General features: G+C 44.7%; 2 protein-coding genes across 3 annotated transcripts in view; one reads left to right on the top strand and one right to left on the bottom strand.

The window, feature by feature from the left end:
• Positions 1-1813, bottom strand: part of AGMAT (agmatinase (putative)) — a 25187-nt gene extending 23374 nt beyond the window's left edge. Inside the window, exons 1-2 of the mRNA XM_024749992.1 lie at positions 1745-1813; positions 1518-1640 (exon numbers count right to left, since the gene is read on the bottom strand). Of these exons, the coding sequence (XP_024605760.1) occupies positions 1518-1640; positions 1745-1813 (192 nt within the window). The remainder of the gene's footprint in view (positions 1-1517; positions 1641-1744) is intronic.
• Positions 1686-12332, top strand: part of DDI2 (DDI proteasomal shuttling factor 2) — a 34316-nt gene continuing 23669 nt past the window's right edge. For both annotated transcript variants that reach the window (XM_024749841.1, XM_024749840.1), the window contains exons 1-2: positions 1686-1949; positions 11124-11253. In XM_024749841.1, coding sequence (XP_024605609.1) covers positions 1812-1949; positions 11124-11253 — 268 coding nt within the window. In that variant the 5' untranslated portion in view covers positions 1686-1811. The remainder of the gene's footprint in view (positions 1950-11123; positions 11254-12332) is intronic.

Genomic DNA, 12332 nt, shown 5'->3' with positions numbered 1-12332 from the left:
GGCCTCTCACTGCTGTGGCCTCTCCCCTTGCGGAGCACAGGCTCCGGACGCGCAGGCTCCGGACGCGCAGGCTCAGCGGCCATGGCTCACGGGCCCAGCCGCTCCGCGGCATGTGGGATCTTCCCGGACCGGGGCACGAACCCGTATCCCCTGCATCGACAGGCGGACTCTCAATCACTGCGCCACCAGGGAAGCCCCTTCCTGGCCTTTTCTTGCATCTGTGTGACACAGTTCTGGCCAGATGTAAGCAGAAACCTACTGGGGGACTCCTGGGCAACCTCTTGCTTGGACAAGAAAATGATGCATGGGGTGGAGGCAACCAGCTATATCATGACCTTCAGGGAAAGGCCAAAAGATTTGCCAAAATACTGTCCCTTGTATCACTGAGTCACTGAACCAATGCTGTTGTCTACCTCCAGGCTTCCTATCCCATAAGAAAAATAAACCCTCACTTGCGTAAGCCATTGGTAGGCTTTCTGTACCTGATAACAACCACTCTTCTCCACCCCGCCCCCTCCCTCCACCTTCTGTCTTTATGCTCCACAGAAAACCTTCCCTCTTCCCTTACAGAGATACATCTTCAGCTGGTCTTTCCCTTACTTTCTTGCCACCAAACCTACCTACACTTACCTGCATCCATAGCCATCCTGACCCCTCCTTCCCTCCTGTTATAATAGAAGAGGGTGTCCCTACTCCGTGGATGGGGGAGTGGGGAGTAAATGAGGAGATGCCAATCTTGTATCCATTGTATCCTCCTCTTTCCCTTTCGGTTTTCTGACTCATCCTCATGTTTTGGGCTTCTATTTCTCATCAGCTATGTGGCTTAAACAGGCCATTAAAGTAACACATATTTTATCGAGTGGATTCTAAGCTGTGCCCAATAAAAAGCACTGCAATAGGTGCTGGGGTTTGCCAGGGCTAGGAAAGAAGCAGTCCAAGTAGAGGGAAAAATATTTACGAGGCAGGGAAATGGAGCTTAGGAGGAACTGAAAGTCACAATGTGGCAGGGAGGGCAGAGTGCAGACAGGGCTCAGGAGGCAGGGCTGAAGAGCGAAGAGCAAAGCAGGGGCCAGTGAGCAGGGGTTCGTGATTTTGGTTTTAACCCTAAATCATCAGAACAAGAAGAAAAGTAAGCTGTCTGAGCCTCAATTTCTACTTTGGAAAATATGTCTGAGAACAATCTGCTAGGTTCTCAGTCTCCTGTATCAGTTTGAGAGTTCGTTAAGGGCAAAGACCTGTATTTTTATGCATTTTTGTACCCACGTGGCTATTTGCCAACACGCGCTCAATAAATGCCTGTCGGATGAATAAATGAGATTTTGGAGTCCTCCACCGACGTCACTTACTAAATCAAGCAATTAATACTTATTTCTTTCTCCTCGTTTGTTCCCCTTTCCTCGCCCTTCCACCCTCTCCCGTCCCCAGAGCCCTGCAATCCTCTCCTACTTCCCGCCTCCCCTTCCCAGCTCCGCCCCTCCGCTGCGCCGCGAAGGCGGAGCGGGTCAGGCGGGCTTTACGGCATCGGCGTTGCGGCGGGGCGGGGCGCCGGGCGGCTGGCGCGCTTGGCGGCAGCGGTGGGAGGCAGGCAGGCCGGCAGGCAGGCAGACGAAGTTGCAGGCGGGTGGTGGCGGCTGTACTTGCTGGTGAGGGTGGGAGGGAGTGAGTCACTGAGCGTGTGTGAGGGAGGGAAGGAGCGAACGGGCGGGCGAGCGAGCAGCCCGCGCCGTCCGCCTGCAGCACCAGCCAGGCCCCGCCGCCGCCGCCGCCCCGCGCCGAGGCCGGGCCGAGCCGAGCTGGGTCGGGCCCGGGCCATGCTGCTCACCGTGTACTGTGTGCGGAGGGACCTCTCCGAGGTGACCTTTTCCCTCCAGGTCGACGCCGACTTCGAGCTGCACAACTTCCGCGCGCTGTGTGAGCTCGAGTCCGGCATCCCCGCAGCCGAGAGCCAGGTACGCTGAGCGGCGAGTGGGGCCTCCCTCCGGAGCTAGCCCTCCCGCCTCGGGGCCTCACGCACTCCTTTTGCTGCTGGTGAGGAATTGGGGAGTGGAGGGGAAGCAGGATGGCCATTCCCAGCCCACCCCCGCATCCGGGAGGGAGCTGGAATCGGTGGCTGCCCCCATACGCCCCAAGCGTGGGGTGGGGTGCTGGGGGAGAGAGCGGAGAACCTGACCGCAGACGCACCCACTGCAGCCTGAGGAGCGCGTGCACTGTCGGGCGGCCCGCCCCACCTTGTGGCTCTTTGACCCCTTCTCTAATTTCTTGAGTTTGGGGTGTCGGCGTAGACCTAAGAAGAAGCCGTAGGTTTGCAAGAGTTCATGCATTCTGCTTCCCCAACCAGAAATACCAGTTTGGATCACTGTGGTAGATGGATGTTCATGTGCTTTTTTGGAGAGGGCTCCTGCCTAAGTAAACGTAATTTACCTTATGTGTAGAGATTTGCGCTCGAAGTGAAGGGAAAAGTTTGAGACTTGCACCACCTTGTTTTGAAGCCTCTGGAAATGCTCTTTTCCCTATCACATGCGTTTCTGGTTAAATTATTATTTTTTTAAAGTAATTTTATTAGTTCAACCGAAACTATTTCTGTGGTTTCTTCCCTGGTAGTAGGCCAAGATCCCTCTTTCTTTCAGGTCACAGTTCAGTTTGGGTGAGTTCAAAGCTCAGTGCTAGATGAGGATATTTGCTTAAATATGGCCTCAGTGTGATTTGGTTGTTTCATTTCCCTTGCCCTGCTGGAAAGAAATTAAGCTGCTCTTACATTTTAAGTAAGCAGAGTAATTTATTCTTAAAATGCTCTGACGCTGCCACCAGACAGATTGGGTGGCAATAACTCTGTGGCCTTCACACTGAAACATCTAAATCCTGACTTGATAAGTGGGCCTCGGAGGGCATAGTCTAAACATTAAGAAAATTATAGAAGTCGTCCAAGGCCCCAGAAGGTAAATCTTGATTTGCTACTGCAGTTATGAAATAGTTCCAAAAACTGTTGCCTCACTACAGCTTGTTCTGCGCTGTGCTACGGTAAACAAGTGTGTCAATATTTTGTTCAGAAGTGAGTATGATTTCTTTACACTTTGAACTTTAGAACCTTGGCATAAGCTGAATATCAAGAAAGAATTTATTTGGGGGCACAAGGTGTCACTCAAATAGGCATTCTGGCAAAAGGGATTTCTTGGAACTTCTGTAAAAAAAAAAAAGAATCCACAAAAACTCAGGAACCAGCTCCTGTCAATGAATCCCTCAGGTAGAGAGCTAGAAAAGAGCAGTTTAAGTAGGGAGGAAAAATCAACTCAGATTTTTGAAGGTGGCTTTTTCAATTGTTTCTCTTCCCTCTGGCTGTGCTTTTACCCTGGTTATAATCACCAGCTGGTAGGGGAAATAAAAAATTAAAATGTAAATTGACTTTGTTGGGCTTGGGAGAAGACAAAGATTGTGATTTCTGTATTCCTGCACTTTTTGAGATGGCTGTAGCCAAAAGAGGGTGTCAGATCGAAAGACGATTAATTGTATGGTAAGGCAGGCACTGTCCTGCCAGTGCGGAAGGTTAGCAGTACCTTACTAATTGAACGGTTAGGCTAACTCCAAATTCTTTCTTATTCATTAGGTCAGTGTTTTGGCATTCACTTCCTTCCCAAGCCAAATTAGCATATGGAAACCTGGGCTCCAACTAGTGTTAAGCCTGTATTACATAGCCGGTAAACAGCTCCTGTTTTTCAAGTTTGTTCTGTTGGCTCCATTGTAACCTAACACAGTGTCTATTTTAGGATGTCTGGTGGTCCGTTGTCTTTCAGTTGCTTGCCCATCAAGCAGGAACAGGATCCACCCTAGACACTTGAGTCATTTCCTTTCACCAAGTCATAATAGTAAATATCATTGTAGTTTTTATGCACAAATACATCGTTTTCACTTACTTGGGGCCTCCCCCCACCCCTCCTTTACCTCCCAGGGTTCTCCCATATTACTCCTCTTCCCCTTCTTCCTCTCCAAGTTCTCCTGGTCTCTTTACCTTTACTCCTCTTACTTCCCTTCTCTGTTCTCGTCCCTTCACCTCCATTTCTGACTCCATTTCTAACGGGGATTTTTTTTCCTTGTTTTTGGCTATTCTTTTCTGTTACTGTGTGTCCAGACCACTGGTCTGCAAACTTTTTCGGTCACGTATCCCTCTGAGTAAAATGTTTTGGAACATGCATCTGTGTGATGTATATAATAAATAATATATATGAACTAATGGCGTATGCATAATATAAATGCATGTATATTACATGTATATATAGCTGTAAACATCAATTATATACATGAAGTAATACCTTAGGTCATTATAAACAGGCACAGGATAGAATTTAAGGAAGGATAAACTAAAATGGAAATGCAAATTCTAATTATTTTCTGTTTTCTTCCTACATCCTTAAAGAACTGTGTCGCATGTCTGCCCCACATTAAGGATCACTGGCTTATAATTCAGTCTTTCAACATCAGCATCGACTGTGCATGAGGATATGCTTGGAAAGGGTGTTAATTTTTAACAGCTCTAGTCTGATTACAGTAGTTATAATGCAGTGATAACAAATTTAGAATAGGAACAATCTCCACTTGCACATGTGATTGAAGCTGGGCCTGTTCCATCTCTTAACACAAGTGTGGGTTTGGAAGCCGGTCATGGCCCTGTTTGATGCTTTGATGCAGACTTGGCTAGAGGAACTTCGAACAATTATTAAGAACTTAGCTTCACTTGAAATTAATATCTTTGCATTTTTGAAAGATTGTTATAATTTACCCCTGTAGGTGGCATGTGGTTAAAAAAAAAAAAAGTGTGCAGAATGTATAAGAACTCTCAAATGAAGGCATATTTAAATACCAAATAATAACAGTAACTGTATGATCCTGGAAATGCAGCTCTGCACACAGCATGATCTATTTTGTTTAAAATAAAAACTATTCTGTTTATTTTTATTTATTTATTTGTATATTTATTTTTGGCTGCGTTGGTCTTCGTTGCTGCACACAGGCCTTCTCTAGTTGGTGGTGAGCGGAGGCTACTCTTTGTTGCGGTGCGCAGGCTTCTCATTGCAGTGGCTTCTCTTGATGAGGAGCATGGGCTCTAGGCGCTCAGGCTTCAGTAGTTGTGGCACGTGGGCTCAGTAGTTGTGGCGCACAGGCTTAGTTGCTCTGCAGCATGTGGGATCTTCCCGGACCAGGGCTCAAACCCGTGTCCTCTGCGTTGGCAGGCAGATTCTTAACCACTGCGCCACCAGGAAAGTCCCTGTAAAACACTATTTTATTTATTGTTACTATTTTAAAATAAATTTATTTATTTATTTTTGATTGTGTTGGGTCTTCGTTGCGGTGTGTGGGCTTCTCATTGCGGTGGCTTCTCTTATTCTGGAGCACGGGCTCTAGGCACGTGGGCTTCAGTAGTTGTGGCACATGGGCTCAGTAGTTGTGGCTCACGGGCTTATTTGCTCCGCGGCATGTGAGATCTTCCCAGACCAGGGCCTGAACCCGTGTCCCCTGCATTGGCAGGCAGATTCTTAACCACTGCGCCAACAGAGAAACCCAAAACACTATTTTAAACCAGTAGAAACAGAATTTCTATTGTAGCTGGTTTTGGCATGTTTATTTTCACAGGTAATTTTCATGTATTTCTTTTCTGATAAATACCACATATTCATTATAGAAAATTTGTAACATATAGAAAAGGAGAAAAGAACACCATTACTTATTACCTTATAACTCAGAGATAACTGCAGTTTGCTTTTTAATGTATTTTTTTCTTCTTATATAGTTACAATATATCTTTAAAACATATGGCCTGAACTGTAATAAACAATTTCATACCTTTCTTCAGTCAACACTGCATTGTCAGCATTTTCCAATAACATTTCAAATTCTTGCAGTTTATCATTTTAATGGCCACATAATATACCATCATACAGATGTACTGCAATTTATTTAACAGTTTTCATTTTGCTGTGCTTTTTTTTTTTTTCAAAGACCCAACACAGCCAAAAATAAATAAATGAATTAATTTTTTAAAAAACCTTTAAAAAAAAGAAGGAAAGGAGGGAGGGAGGGAGACAAGAGAGTTTGTGTTGGTCTATTTATTTATTTATTTATTTATTTAAAATTTGGCTGCATTGGGTCTTCGTTGCTGCAGGTGGACTTTCTCTAGTTGGGGCGAGTGGGGGCTACTCTTCGTTGCGGTGCGCGGGTTCTCATTGCGGTGGCTTCTCTTGTTGTGCAGCACGGGCTCTAGGCACGTGGGCTTTAGTAGTTGTGGCACGTGGGCTCAGTAGTTGTGGTTCGGGGGCCTTAGAGCGCAGGCTCAGTAGTTGTGGCGCACGGGCTTAGTTGCTCCGCGGCATGTGGGATCTTCCCGGACCAGGACTTGAACCTATGTCCCCTGCATTGGCAGGTGGATTCTTAACCACTTTGCCTCCAGGGAAATCCCTTGCTGGGCATTTGAATTGAATTGGGGACATTTGGAAGCAGTTATGAGTAACATGTCCATGGATACCTATATACTTAAGGCTTTTTTATTTTTTTTTAAGAGGAATCTAGGATGTCCCTCAGGTTTCTGGGTTTTTTTGTTTTTAATTTTTATTTATTTATATTTATTTTTGGCTGTTTTGGGTCTTCGTTTCTGTGCGAGGGCTTTCTCTAGTTGCAGCGAGCGGGGGCCACTCTTCATCGCGGTGCGCGGGCCTCTCACTGTCGCGGCCTCTCTTGTTGTGGAGCACAAGCTCCAGATGCGCAGGCTCAGTAGTTGTGGCTCACGGGCCTAGTTGCTCCACAGCATGTGGGCTCTTCCCAGACCAGGGCTCGAACCTGTGTCCCCTGCATTGGCAGGCAGATTCTCAACCACTGCACCACCAGGGAAGCCCTATACTTAAGGCTTTGTCTCCATTTCTGATTATTTCCTCAGGATAAAGTCTTAGATATGGAATTGCCAGGTCTTTTGGGAGGCTTTTAGTAACTTGTCAAGTTATCTTCCAGAAGGGTTGTAAAAGTCAAGCTGACTATTACATGGGATGGTATGTGTAGATCACTTGGCATATAGTGGGCTTTCAGCTAATGGTAGATACTATTATGAAGCCATTCAAATGTGATTCCAAGGGTTTCGTGGCCAGTTTATGATCCTTAATGCTAGAAATGTACTGTTATGATATCTGTTGATTGATTGAAATCTCTCATTCAGAGACCAGGAAACATTTGACATCATGCCTAAAGGCTTTGGAGTTTTATTAATTAGTGGATTGTTAAATATTGGTTAAGATGAGAATTCAGTCTCTAGGGTGCCTCCTCTGGAGGAGTACTAGCAGTTGTGCCAGTTTTGGAGATTAAGACTTGTAGCAGGGCTTCCCTGGTGGCACAGTGGTCGAGAGTCCGCCTGCCGATGCAGGGGACACGGGTTCGAGCCCCGGTCTGGGAAGATCCCACATGCTGCGGAGCGGCTGGGCCCGTGAGCCATGGCCGCTGAGCCTGTGTGTCCGGAGCCTGTGCTCCACAGCGGGAGAGGCCACAACAGAGGAGAGGCCCACGTACCGCAAAAAAAAGACTTGTAGCTGTATAAATTTTTCTGTTGTATGTTCTTATAACTGGCAAAACTTGAATTTTGAGCCTTATAACCTTTGAGCTGGGTATTATGAATGGTAGAAAGTATCACCAATGCCATAAACAAAACTCATTTTGTTTTGACTGGTAGAAATTTGAAACCATTGGTCTACTAGATGCTCATATTAAGTTGGAAAATCATTCAGATTTATTCTGGAACTTAAGCTACAGAATAATTGTCTTAGATTCTTAAGCCTATTTTAACAACACCAACAACAAAAACCAGTTGTTTGTGGCAGTTATAATTTCAACTAAGCTACTGTTTATCTCATCTTTGTCCTTGGACTAGAATGGTATACACCTGCTGCTTTGTCAGTATGAAGAATGTTTGTTCCTTACCCACATTCTGCAGTCTAGTATTTTTAGGAGATTGGGGCAGATAGCAGTCTTCCATACTTCATGTTACATGTTGGATGGTACTGACTACCTGGATCTTACATTTTTGTTGTTAGGTCAGGCCGCCTTCTTTTTAAAAAATTATGTTGTCTGCTGAGGAAAAACTGTGTAGCTGAACAGTGATGGAATGATGTGTGGCATCTGTAAAATGGGGATCCAAAGAGTGAGGGGTTGGTAGTGAGTGCTCCTTTCTTCATGTTCAGGGCAGGGCATACATTGAGCGGTGGACAGTGTTTGATCCCCCTGGTGAGTAGAGGCCCTTAGGAGTGATAGGTGGCTTAATAGCTCTTGTAAAGGTCAAGCTAATTCACCATGCCACTTTGGACTTATATTTGGGAAAGTTGTATGTGGTACTAGGAAAGAGTATGGGCTGTAAAGTCAGGCCATTGTGGCTCCAATCCCAGTTCTCTTCTCAATAGCTATGGAGCCTCAGGTCACCTAACAGTAATTTGTTTCCCTGTACATGAAATGGGACAATTAATATCTACTTCATAAATTATTATGAGACTTAATCGAGAGGATATGAGGATTAGGTGGAAGACTGCGAGAACCTAGTAAGATGCTGGCTCCCAGTCGGAGCTCCCTCAGTGGTAGCCGTCCGCTATTTTAATATGGCTTTCCATGTAGCATTTCCAGCCTGAAGGAAATTCAGTGATCTTGTGGATAGGACCATTCTGATTCTCCTGAGTCTGATTTCTCGTTGTAGACAAGTAAATGTTCTCTTATAAGTACAGTTAGAGTACATTGACTGATCATGTGTCTCTAAATATACTGATAGTTGAATTTCTGACCCAGGAAAATTAAGGAGTAGGCCTTAGGCCACTGGTGCTTTCCTTATGGTTGCTTCACAAAGTTGAAGCCCCCTTGTAGGAGCTGCCTGCGTGGCATGTCTCTTGCACGCCTCTTTCTTGCTGCACACCTCAACCCATGACACTTGTCACTTCAGATTTGTGGTGGTTTTTAAAGCAATCCCAGAAGTTATAATATGACTCAGGTTGTATTGCAAACCATCTATGTTGATTCTGGTATACTTTTACTATGAGATGTATGCTTAAATAAGGGAGAGTGAATGGGTCGATAGAATGACAGTTGCAATCTATTGTAACAAATTTTAACTTTGCAGGTGAGGGTAGGAACTAACAATACTTTCTCTAGTCCTGTATAGAACTTAAAAAATATAATTCAGCCTACAAATTCTACAGATCATTTTTTTGTTTAACCCCAGAAGTATTTGATTTTGGAAGGAACTAAATTGAGTTTCCTATTCTATTTCTCATGTCATTGCAAATTCTGAGATCAGATATGACAGATCTTTTTTTTTTTCCAGTTTAAATCCTGTATTTTTCAGGCTCTGTGTCAGGCAGTTTTACTATGAGAGCTATGAGGACACTTGAAACATTGTAAAATGGTAGTGTAGCAGAAAGACCTGGAAGGGATAGGTGTAATGATTATCTAGCCCCGGCTGCTTGCTTGACAAATGGGAACTGTGAAGCCTGGACCAGCTGAGTGTCAGGGGCCCTGTCAGAGCCAGGACAGAACTCAAGTACCTCAGTTTGTCAGGGGCCCTGTCAGAGCCAGGACAGAACTCAAGTACCTCAGTTTGCCAGTGGCCTCGTGGAAAGTGAATTGTTGGGAAGAAAACCTTTCAAAGCCAGAGTCTGTTCTGAATGCCCCTCTACAGAGTAGGTCATGATGCGGGTTAGGTTTTGTGTTCCTTCATGGTGAAATCATAGTATGCCCTTTGTCCCTTTTCTTTCCACAGCCGGTTGTTTCATCTGTTTTTATGCTCTCAGGCTTTCTTCAGTGTTCGATTGCACATCATAAAACTGTTTTCCTTAGTAATACATCCCTGATCCTTTTTTCCATCTGTGTTTAATTGTTCTTTTTTTAATTTCTTCCACTGTTATCTTCCACTCATAAACATAAAAGTGATAAAAGTTTGGGGAAGGTCGAAGAGAAGGAAGAACTCAGGAAGCTTGTGTGTGAGACCATTTAAAAGTGGACACAGTACAGTCATGTACTGCAGGGTGACTGGAGTTAACAACACTGTATCATATATTTGAAAGTTGCTAAGAGTAGATCTTAAAAGTTCTCATCACGGGGGCTTCCCTGGTGGCGCAGTGGTTGAGAGTCCGCCTGCCGACGCAGGGGACACGGGTTTGTGCCCCGGTCCGGGAAGATCCCACATGCCGTGGTGCGGCTGGGCCCGTGAGCCATGGCCGCTGAGCCTGCGCGTCCAGAGCCTGTGCTCCGCAATGGGAGAGGCCACAGCATGGGGAAAAAAAAAAAAAAAAAAAATTCTCATCACAAGAAGAAAAATTTATAACTATATGGGGTGATGGATGTTAACAAAACATATCATGGTAATCATTTTACAATATATACATATATCAAATCATTATGTTGTACAACTAAAACTAATACAGCGTTGTATGTCAATTATATCTCACTAAAACTTGTGGGTAGGGAGTGAACATATTATTTAATAGTATTGCAGTTATCCCCAGAATAAATCATACCCATTTCCCTCCCTGCTCAATATTAAATCTAAAATTGTCTACTTCCCATAGATTTATTTGCCCTTTAATTCAGCAAATACTTGGGCATTATTTATCTACCAGGCCCCTGTTCTAGGCATTTGGGATATGGCGAAAAAAGTAAAGTCCTTGTCCTCAGAGTAGCTTACATTTTAGTGGGACAGAGAGACCATAAAGAAAAAATATATAGTATGGGAGGTGAGGGTGCACTTTAAATATTAGGGAAGGACTCTGAAGAGGTAGTGTTTGATCAGAAACCTTAAAAAAATGACCTGGGAAAGAACATTCCTCAGGTAGAGAGAACAACAAGTGAAACAGCCTTAAGGGGGAAGTTGCTGGTATTATTTGAGGAATAGCAATCATGGTATGAGATGAGGTCGTGGGGGAGCCAGGGAGCCAAATTGTTTGGGCCTAATAGTTGACGAGAAGGATTTTGGCTTTTATTCTAGGTATGATGGGAAATCACTGGAGGGTGTTGAGCAGGGAGTGACATTCTCTAATGAAGAGGAAAACTGTAGTCTTTCTGTTCTGTGCCATGTTACTTCTCGGTGCTTTATACTATTAAATATTTTCTGGTTGCAGATTGTCTACGCTGAAAGACCTCTCACAGACAACCACAGATCACTGGCTTCTTACGGCTTAAAAGATGGCGACGTTGTGATTTTACGACAGAAGGAGAATGCAGACCCTCGCCCTTCGGTGCAGTTCCCAAGTACGGCATCTCATAATGGTTTCACAGCCCTGGCAAGCATTAGTAGATAGCGTAGTTCAGAGTTTTGGATTTGCCTTGGATTCAGACTGCCAGGGTACAGATCCCGACTCTGCCACTTGCTTGCTGGGTAACTTCGGACAAGCTAACACTCTAAGTCCATTTCCTCATCTGTAAGATGTGTGTTATAATTAACCACAACTCCTAGGGTTGATGGGAGAATAATGCATGTAAAACCTTCAGCACATAGCAAGCCGTCAGTAAATATTAGCTTCTGTTGTTATCAGTGATCATTTTATCCTTGAGAAGGACTTGAGACGCTGCATATGCCTCTGCTTCCTGGCTGACTTCTGCTGCTTTGTGTCTGGCGTTCAGTGATAGGCCTTTGCTGAACATTTTACAGTCTAGCCAGGCACTTGCACCCACATTTCAGGTCATCTCATAACTTTTGTAGGGAAGAGATACCTCTTGACAGTTTTTAAATAATACCTTCATAGCTAGTAAGTGAAGGCACAGGATTTAAAACTTGGTGCTTTTCCCGTGACACTGAGCCTTACGAACCTTAAGCGGCTGACCACCAAATCCTGGTTCTTTCCCACCATCTTTGTTAATCATGTAAAAAGAAACTTATTTATCTTAGATGCTACATCTAGAATCTGTGCATTGGGAGTTAGGAAGTGTCTGTGTCCTTGAAGTAGTGTGCAGAGTTGTGTGGGCGTCTGTGCCTTTGATGGGGAGAGGGTCATAGCTTGCTTCTGATACTCAAAGGCGTTTAGGTGTCTGGGTGATGTCCGACTCCAGTTTAGAGCACAGTGCTTCCATTCAGCCTGAAACTGGAGCTATAAGAGACCATCAAGCCCTGTTACTTTCAGATCCAGATTACATTATTCCCTTGGGGCTACTGTTAAACTTCAGAAAGGGAAGGGGTTCAAATAAGCCAATCAGTAAAGCCCAAATCTTCCTGGGGTTAATTTGGTGAAATTGTTCGTTCTGAGATTCACTGTTTCTTGTTTTTCCTGTGCTGTGCCACAGGGACAAGAGAGCCAGTAGGTGGGGGAGGGGAGGCAAGTCTGATCTATAAG

The sequence above is a fragment of the Neophocaena asiaeorientalis genome, unplaced genomic scaffold (assembly GCF_003031525.2).
Source record: "Neophocaena asiaeorientalis asiaeorientalis breed wild unplaced genomic scaffold, Neophocaena_asiaeorientalis_V1.1 scaffold275, whole genome shotgun sequence".
Classification (NCBI taxonomy): domain Eukaryota; kingdom Metazoa; phylum Chordata; class Mammalia; order Artiodactyla; family Phocoenidae; genus Neophocaena; species Neophocaena asiaeorientalis.
This window is presented reverse-complemented; position numbering and strand designations above follow the sequence as displayed.